Source organism: Delphinus delphis, chromosome 16 (genome assembly GCF_949987515.2).
Source record: "Delphinus delphis chromosome 16, mDelDel1.2, whole genome shotgun sequence".
Classification (NCBI taxonomy): domain Eukaryota; kingdom Metazoa; phylum Chordata; class Mammalia; order Artiodactyla; family Delphinidae; genus Delphinus; species Delphinus delphis.
In genome coordinates, this window is record NC_082698.1 from 63,055,741 (window position 1) to 63,065,819 (window position 10,079).

A 10,079-nucleotide genomic window follows, 5' to 3' on the forward strand; every position below is an offset into this window, starting at 1 on the left:
CCTATGAAACAGTATTACAGTACCTGGGATTTCTGTGGCCTATAGAAGTGAAAAAAATCTTCATATTATAGCTTGCAGATATCTCAAAATACCATTTATATTCATTAGTACTTTAAAATTATGGAAGTTATTAGACACAGATGTTATTTAATGTGTTAATAAGGAAGCTCATGTATCACTATATCATACATTTGTTTTAAAAAATATTTTAGTAACTTCTATGTTATTGGTTTCTTTTATAACCCCTACATTTTATTTTATACATTTAAAATCATTATTCTGTTTCATGAAATACAGGCTTCAGTAGATTGCAAAAGGGGTACATGACACAAAAAAACATGTTTAGAAACCCTACAGTTTAAAGGTGACATGATCACTGCCCTGAAACACAGACCTCTGGTCTCATGGCTTCACGTAATATACCTATTCTATAATTTTTTTTAAGTGACTTGATCAGTTCTCAGTGTCTAGGACTGCAGGTAGGTCATAGTGATAAATTACTGAGATTGGGCAGTTCTCTCCTCTATATTACTTATGCAATCCTTTGCGGTACCCTGGGGAAGCTTAAAGGGCTCTGGCCCACTACTAATTTACCGATTATTCTGCCCACCTAGCCTCAGAGAATATAATCTCCCTTAATATTCATTTCTTGAATTTAGAAATGAATCCACAAGTCACCTTTTCTCACTCCCTAGGTCAGCTTATTTTTCCTCTGACAACAGTCCTTGAGATACTCCATTTGGCCATGACACCAGCACAACCCCAGCAGACTGTACCTAGCCTAGACAGATTAGCGACACATCCACTACCAGGAACTGGTTAGCCACATTTACTCTATTTTGACGGGATGGTGATGCATTTAGGCTGCTAGATCCAGGGTAGGCTGTGCCACAGAAAGCAACAACTCTGGTGTGTGATAAATCTTAAATCAAGTAGAGACCCTAGAGTGTGTCTACAAACGACTAAAGGCTTTTTTTAACCATAACCTATTGAGGTCCTGAAGTTAAGGACCATGCAAGGGATCTAGAACTGATTTGATTTTTCAAAATTAATAGTGTTAATGTTTTTTTCAGTGTTTACTCCACATAGGTGACTGCTTTTGACATTCTACATGAATTATTTTTACAATATAAATCCCATAATACATCAGAAAGTACTGTATCATTCACAAAGCAACATCATGTTCTTGCCCTTGGGATAACAGAATAGGTAATGAAAAAAATAAATATAAAACAAAAACTGCTAAAAAAGTACTACTGGTGAATTCTACCAAAAACGTAAGGAAAAAATAATACCAACTCTACACAAATTCATCAAGAAAAGCAAAGAGGAAAGAACACTTCCCATCTCATACCAAACCAAAGACACAACAAGAAAACTACAGACTGATATCCTTCATGAGCAAAGAGACAAAAAATATTAACAAAATTTTAGCAAATCCAGTCCAACAATATATAAAAGAGTAATATTTTACTCGTTTGGCTTGGCAAAAACTCCAAGTGGAGTTTATCACAGGAAAGAAAGGTTGGTTTAACATTGGAAAATCAATCAATGTAATTCACCATATTAACAGACTAAAAAAGGAAGAAAAAAAATCATCTCAGATGCAGCAATGAAATAATGATGCGGATTGAAAGAAGTCAGACCAGAAGAAGAGTATACACCATATGATTCCATTATGAAATTCTAGAAAATGTGGTGGAGGAGGGCAAGGAGAAGGGAGACAGAATAAAGGAGTGAGAGAGGAATTACAAAGGGACACAAGGAAACTTTTAGTGGTGATGGATATGTTCATTACCTTGATTGCAGTAACTGTTTCATGAGAATATAAAGATGTCAAAGTTCATCAAATTGTATACTTTAGATATGTGCAGTCTACTGTACATCAACTGTACCTCAATAAAGCTATAAACACACAAAAACCGCCCTCCTTATATATATGTATCCTGGCAGTGGGGAGAATAATCTACTAATTTGTCAAGTTAAATTTCACTCAGGAAATGCAAGTGTATATTGCTGATAGCACAAATTAGAAGGAAAACCAGATAAAAACCATTCCTAAGGCCCCCTTCTTCTGGGGAAGGTAGATGGGGACAGTCTCCCTTGATAATCTAATGTGGGTCCAGGTCCTGTATATCTGTAGTTTCCCAGGAAGGAGACACCAGATTGAGACAAAAGAGTCAGAATATCACAAATTCCCATGGACTGATACTTTCAAACTTTTTCCTACACATACATACACACACACAGGTAGTCTTTTGCCAAAATAGAATCACTCTATGTAATTCCAAACATGCCTTTTAGTCTTCCCTCTCTTCTTAGTATTGATAGTTTTGGTTAACAAGTATAAATCATTATTTCTAATGGCTGCATATTGTTCTTCTGTATGGATGTACCAGTATTTATTTAACTATAGATCTCACTAATGTTTAATTTATTCTTTTTTGAAACTAACAATGCTGTGACAAACATCCATGTTAACCTACCTTTGCATACCTGTCTCAATATTATTTTAGAATATTGATGTGGAATTTTTAAGTCTTTTTTTTTTTTAACTACTTATTTTATTTATTTATTTTTGGCTGCATTGGGTCTTCATTGCTGCGCGTGGGCTTTCTCTAGTTGCGGCAAGCGGGGTCTACTCTTTGTTGCGGTGCGTGGGCCTCTCATTGTGGTGGCTTCTCTTGTTGCGGAGCACGGGCTCTAGGAGCGCGGGCTTCAGTAGTTGCGGCTCGTGGGCTCAGTAGTTGTGGCTCACGGGCTCTAGAGCGCAGGCTCAGTAGTTGTGGCGCACAGGCTTAGCTGCTCTGTGGCATGTGGGGTCTTCAAGGACCAGGGCTCAAACCCGTATCCCCTGCATTGACAGGCGGATTCTTAATCACTGCGACACCAGGGAAGCCCTAAGTCAAAGTCTTGACTCAAGAGTTTTGATACCTACTGATCTCCAGAAAGTTCTATGAATTTATATTTCCACTAGCGATAATGCTAATGGGCAGTATCCATCTCCTCATTGTTTCTCCAACAATAAACGTAACCAATATCTTTAATAATTTCTGCCAATGTGATACAATTTTTCTATCTCATTCTTTCAGTTTGCTTTATTAGTAGTGAGGTCAAATCTCTCATCATATATAGCAAATATTAAACGTAATAAAATGCTATAGAGTGGTAATGCCATTGGAATAAACAGATCAACTGAACAGTAGAGTTCAGAAACAGACTAGCATAAGCCCAATCTAATTAAAATACTACTGTTGTACCTCCCAGGCTAGTTCCAGTGCATTACTTTTCTTTTCATATTTTTATATTCACTTTTCTTTATTCTTTCAGATAAACATATTCATTTTGTCCAGTTCTAAGAAAAAAGAAAGCCTATTGTGATTTCAACAGGAATTGCATCAGACCTATAAATGAACATCAGGAAAATGATATGTTTAATCTTGCCACCTAGGAACATGGTATATCATTCCTTTTAAGATTATCAGTTCTATTACCCCAATACTCTCTTTGTAAATGCAATTTCTAAAAATAATATTTTAACAAGTTCTTGCTTATATATAGAATATTACTGATATTATATATTTACCTTATATCCTCCTGTTTTATCAGACTGATAGTTCTAAGACTTTTACAGTTGATGACTTTAGGTTTTTTAGGTATATAAGGATCACATATAAAAATGATGATTTTGGGGGCTTCCCTGGTGGCACAGTGGTTGAGAGTCCACCTGCCGATGCAGGGGACACGGGTTCGTGCCCCGGTCCGGGAAGATCCCACATGCCACAGAGCGGCTGGGCCCGTGAGCCATGGCCGCTGAGCCTGCACATCTGGAGCCTGTGCTCCGCAACGGGAGAGGCCACAACAGTGAGAGGCCCGCGTACCACAAAAAAAAAAAAAAAAAAAAAGATGATTTTTATTTTTAAAGACTGATATTCTTATTTGCTTTCTATACTATTGCAACGGCCAGAACATCTAATCAAGGTTTTGTTCCTGGTTTTAGTAAAAATATCTCTAATAATTCACCCTTCAGAAAAGGCTTACTGTTCAAAATACTGTAATTCATTGAGCGTACGATGTCACAAGTTTTAAGACACAATTATTTTATGTATCAACAAGAAAACACTGCCAAGAAAATTATGACACAAAATCAATCAGCTGTAAGATGGATCCTGATTTCAGAGATATTAATATATTTAAGAACATGCATATTAAAATCAATAAAATACAGCAAATACTGAAGATCCTATATTACATTAAGGAAGGTTTCTAATTCAATTTTTGAGATATTGAAGTACTTTTTTTTAAATGTTCATTAAGATTTTAGGCAGCCAAATGGTTGAAGAAAATTTCAAATAACTGAGATTTTGTTTGAATTCAATATCTTATGGATTTCATTAGATCATTCATCCACTCAACAAATATTTAGAATGGGCCTATTATGTGCCAGGGACTGAGATTACAAATAGTGAGCAAAAAGAGATATAGTTCCTGTTATATGTGTAACTTTTCATTTAATTGGGCCATGATAACAGAATATAACCTATACAATTTCCTTTTTAATTCTGAAGTTTTTCTTTGAGACCTACTCACCATAAGATCAATTGTGGTAAATGTTCCCTGGATCACACATCCTAGGAACTTGAACTACTGAATATAAGGGTTTGTGAGCTTACTTAAGCAAAGTACCTGACACAAGAAGTTCATACAAGGGCTTCCCTGGTGGCACAGTGGTTAAGAATCCACCTGCCAATGCAGGGGACACGGGTTCGAGCTCTGGCCCAGGAAGGTCCCACATGCTGTGGAGCAGCTAAGCCCGTAAGCCATAACTACTGAGCCTGCGCTCTAGAGGCCGTGAGCCACAACTACTGAGCCTGCGTGCCACAACTACAGAGCCGGTGCTCCACAACAAGAGAAGCCACCGCATTGAGAAGCCCGTGCACCGTAGTGAAGCGTAGCCCCCGCTCTCTGAAACTGGAGAAAGCCCGCGCATAGCAACAAACACCCAACGCAGCCAAAAAATAAATAAGTAAATAAATTAAATATACATAAATAACTTAAAAAAAAGTTCATACATATTTGTATTCTGAACTGTTATGTTCCTGACCACAATGTCAGACTTATTTCTTAATAAACCAAGCACCATATAAATAGGAAACAAGTATTTTAAGAATTCAAAGGTAGGAGGAAGAGGTCAGTTAAGAACAAAATGATCCAAAGAAAGTTATATACAAGTATCAGGTGAGTCTTGAGATCGGTTTTGAAGAACAGGCAGGAATTCCCTGGGAAGCAAACGAATGACTACGGCAAGAACAGAAACGTAAGATTTTAGATACTTTGTTTCAAATTAAGAATGTACTCTGGTCATTCTTTACAATTTCCTTGAGACCTTAAATTAAGAAGTAAATTACCTTGCATTTTTCTTAACAGAATGAACAGGATTTGGAATAGTGGAGAGTTGGAGGGTCTCGGGAAACCAACGCGTTGACCACGACTACGCAAAGCAATTAAGTAATGCTGGTGGAGTGTGCGAAGAGGGTGGAGAGGAAGTTTGGAAGCCGCTTATCACAAAAGTGCGAAAACGTGGGGACAAATCGTGTCTTATACGTTTGCCTTTGGTCTCGGCAAGAGTTGGGGCCCCTCGCCACCCACTAGCCTCCAGCCAACACCAGGGCCGGGCTCGCTCTCACCTGAGCCTGGATGTAGAGTGAGACGCAGTCGTGCGACAGTCGGTACTTGCGCAGTAGTCTCAGGCATTTCACCAGATGCTCCTCCCCCGCCGACAGCTCCTCCGTGTCGATGTGGTTCACCCCGAGATGGAATTCAATAACCGCCCGCCTCACTGCCCCCTGGGCGACGGGCCCCTCGGCCTCCACCAATTCAGCCGGCAGTCCCAAGGCGTGGTCCCCTGCGCCCAAGCTGTCATCGGCCTGAGGTCGCTCATCCTCGTCTTCAGGCGCAGGGCCCAACAGAGCCTTGACCTCTTCCAGCAGCGCCCGGGCGCTGTATTTGGATTTGTACGGTTCCTTTTCCGGGTTTTTATGCAATTCTACCCGAGACAAGGCTAGCGCAGCCTGGAATTTCTCACGAATCTCGGCCCACGGAGCATCCGCCATACCGTCCTCCACAGCCTCGGTTTCCTCAGTGTTTGCAAACAGGACTCCCGCCTTCCTTCTGCTTTGCGACACTTCACTTACGGCCCCCGAGAGCCCTACGCCTGCGCACTGCAGAACGCTATCCAATGACGTCCGCCAGGGGAAAGGCAATATGCTTGGCAGTGACCAATGGGAAGGCGCAGTAGTCACCATAGCAACCGTTGTCATGGAAAGGAACCTGTACTGACGATAGTCCCACCTCCAGCCCCGCCCTCTGCGGTGGTGAGTCTCTCTCTTGTTGACCCGGTGAAGTTGTAGATGCTTAAAAATACGATTGACTTCAGCAGATCACAAGGAAATATTGTTTACAAACATAGCTGGTTAAGTACTCTCGTTAATTGATATAAGCTGAAAGGCAGAAACCTTTTGACAGTATATAACCCAGCCCATCACTGGATAAAAATGTAACAAGGATCCGTGTATTGTTATTAATGCATAGCTTCGGGACTTCCCTGATGGTCCAGCGGATAAGACTCCGCGCTCCCAATGCAGGAAACACGGGTTTGATCCCTGGTCAGGGAACTAAGATCCCACATCCCACATGCCGCATGCCACATGGCGCGGGCAAAAAAAAAAAAAAAAAAAAGAATGTAAAAAGCACTGAGTGATCGAAAAGTATTTTCACTTCAACCCTGAAATACAGGTTGTAGGGATATGTACAACATCTCAAAGTAATACAAGAGTTAAGTGCCAGAGCTGTGACAAGACACTTCAAGCAAGGCTTTTCTCATTACATAACTTTCCAAAATTATCGTCAAATACGAGGGGCGAGGGCCAGGCCGGAGAAGGTTTACTCTCAAGAGCTGGGTATATAAAATGCTTTGAGATACACAAAGGAGCACTGATTTTGGAGGCTCATAGACACAAAGTTTGAATCTCAGCTTCAAACTGATTAGCTTCTAATTTTCTAAGCTTCGGGTTTCTCAAGTAAAACATAAATGATAATATTACTTACCTCTACAGAATAATTATTAGGAATAAATGAAATTAAACATCTGTCCTTTATAAATGTTAGTGCTCCTCAGGATTCTTTCCTAAATTCTGTCCCAGGGAGATCTTACCCACTTCCAAGACTTTCATTACATGGGCTGCTCACTTCCAAAACCTGGGTCTCCAGGCCAGATGGCACTCTGGAGCTCCAGAATGTAATATTCATCTCTCAACTGGAACAACCGCTCCTGAATGTCCCACTGACTCCTGTATATCAGTATGTTCAAATTGGAACTAATCAGTTTCCTCTTCACATACCCCTTCCCTCCCACACCAAAATTTGCTCTTAAGTTCTGCATCTCAGTGAGTGACACCACCATACACCAAGCTGATGATTTCCTACACTCACTCTCCTTTCTTCTCTCATCCTTAAATATAAAACCCAGTACTAGCCACCTCCAGTCCACCTTCTAAAAAGCTCTTACATTGGTCTACTTTTCATCTCCAGTGACTTACACCATCATCTTCTGAATTACTTTTAACAGGTACTCTTGCTGCCAGTCTGGCTTCCTATCAGAGCATTTTCCACAACACTTCAAATAACTAATTCGTTCATTCAATAAATATTTAAAATGCCTGTTATTTGCCTGGCACTGTTCTAGGATCTGGAAATTCAGCAACTAAAAAACTTTCTGCCCTAGTATAGGGAAAGACATTAAATAAACTATATAGTAATGTCAGATGGTAAGTGTTATGGAAACAAAGGAGGAGATAAGGAACGTTAGCAGGTGAGACAAGGTTGCTATTTTTATTTTATTTATTTATTTATTTATTTTTGGCTGCATTGGGTCTTTGTTGCTGCGCGCAGGCTTCCTCTAGTTGCAGCGAGCAGGGGCTACTCTTCGTTGCGGTGCGCGGGCTTCTCATTGCAGTGGCTTCTCTTGCTGCGGAGCACAGGCCGTAGGTGCGCAGGCTTCAGTAGTTGTGGCACACGGGCTTAGCTGCTCTGCGGTATGTGAGATCTTCCCACAACTACTGAAGCCTGTGTGCCTAGAGCCCGTGGTCTGCCACAAGAGAAGCCACCTCAATGAGAAGCCCGCGCACCGCAACGAAGAGTAGCCCCTGCTCGCTGCAACTAGAGGAAGCCTGCACGCAGCAACAAAGACCCAATGCAGCCAAAAATAAATTAAATTTATTTAAAAAATCAGTAGTGTAAAAAAAAAGTCATAGTAAGTGCTCAGTATATATCTGTTTGTGACTAGGAAAGTGATTGGCACATGGTTAATAATGGTATATCATTACTATGAACCAGTTAACATTCTATATTTAAATTATCTAATCCTCAGAACTCTGTGAGATACTATTATTATTCCCATTCTGCAGATTAGGAATTGAAGTCTAGAGAGATTAATAATTTATCAAAGGTCACGTACAATAAATAGGCAGTTTTGCTCCAGAGCCCACACTTTTAATCATTATGCAATACTGTCTTGTAGTAGGAGCTCAATAAACCACTGCAATACACAGTGCTGACCTCTAAAGACCTAGCTGGAAAAATGCCCAGATGAAAACTGAAATAGCCCAGATGAAAATTAAAATAAAGATTTTTTATAAATGTGAGGATAAATCCTTAGACAGACACACCTGAGAAACACAAAGACATGGGACTAGGAAACTCAAGATGGGAGAGTTCTGCCTGCCATTTGGGGAACAGTCCCTGTGGAAATTGTCCAATGAATGGCACAGAGTACAGGTCACCATTAACACAGTGACCTGACATTTAGGCAATGATCACCTCTTGCTGTTAACATCAAAAGACAGAGGGACAACTGGACACTGGGTACACTTCTCGATCTAATTATCTATTACGTTAGATGCAGGGGGACAAGGAGCTTGTAAAGTGACAGATGGAGATGTCTCAGCAAAATTCAGAATGTGGCAGAATCTACAGAACAAATGGGGACTTCCCTGGCAGTCCAGTGGTTGGGACTCTGCCTTCCAATGCAGGGGTTGTGGGTTTGATCCCTGGTCGGGGACCTGGGATCCCACATACCACTGGGCCAAAAAACCAAAAACATGGAACAGAGGCAATGTTGTAACAAGTTCAATGAAGACTTTAAAAAATGGTCCACATCAAAAAAAAAAAAAACCCAAAAAACTATATATGCACTTATCTTTTTTTTTAAATTTTTTAAAAATAAATTTATTTTTTATTTTTGGCTGCATTGGGTCTTCGTTGCTGTGCACAGGCTTTCTCCGGTTGCGGTGAGCGGGGGCTACTCTTCATTGCGGTGGCTCCTCTTGTTGCGGAGCACGGGCTCTAGGTGTGCAGGCTTCAGTAGTTGCAGCACGCGGGCTCAGTAGTTGTGGCTCGCAGGCTCTAGAGCACAGGCTCAGTAGTTGTGGCGGATGGGCTTAGTTGCTCTGCGACATGTGGGATCTTCCCGGACCAGGGATCAAACCCATGTCCCCTGCATTGGGAGGCGGATTCTTAACCACTGAGCCACCAGGTAAGTCCCTGCACTTATCTTTTGACTCAGCTGTCCCACTCCTAGGAATCTACTCTGAAGATACCCCTCCAACAGTATGTAAATACATATATAACAAGGTTCCTCACTGCAGCAATGTTTGTAATTGAAAAATATTGGAAACAACCTATGTGCCCATACATAATAAGAAAATGGTTGAATAACTACAGTATACCCACACAGTGGAGTATGATGCAGTTGTAAAACAAAGAATAAGATTGCTATGAACTGATGTGATTTCCAGCATATACTGTTAAGAAAAAAAAGCTCAAAGAAGCATCTATAGGATGGCACCCTTCATGTTAATATCGTTTTGATAATTGTACTATGATTACGGAAAACATTAACACTGGTGGAAACAGTGTAGAGTATACACAAACTTTCTGTTCTATTTTTGCAACATTTATGTAAGTCTTAAAATTATTTCAAAATAAAATCTTTTCAAGAAATGCAAGTGACCAATAAATGT

General features: G+C 40.4%; 1 protein-coding gene across 2 annotated transcripts in view; it reads right to left on the bottom strand.

Moving 5' to 3' along the window:
* The window catches only part of KIFBP (kinesin family binding protein), a 41,233-nt gene extending 35,063 nt beyond the window's left edge, over positions 1-6,170 (bottom strand). For both annotated transcript variants that reach the window (XM_060034891.1, XM_060034889.1), the window contains exon 1: positions 5,688-6,170. In XM_060034891.1, coding sequence (XP_059890874.1) covers positions 5,688-6,113 — 426 coding nt within the window. In that variant the 5' untranslated portion in view covers positions 6,114-6,170. The remainder of the gene's footprint in view (positions 1-5,687) is intronic.
* Positions 6,171-10,079: the final 3,909 nt, after the last annotated feature.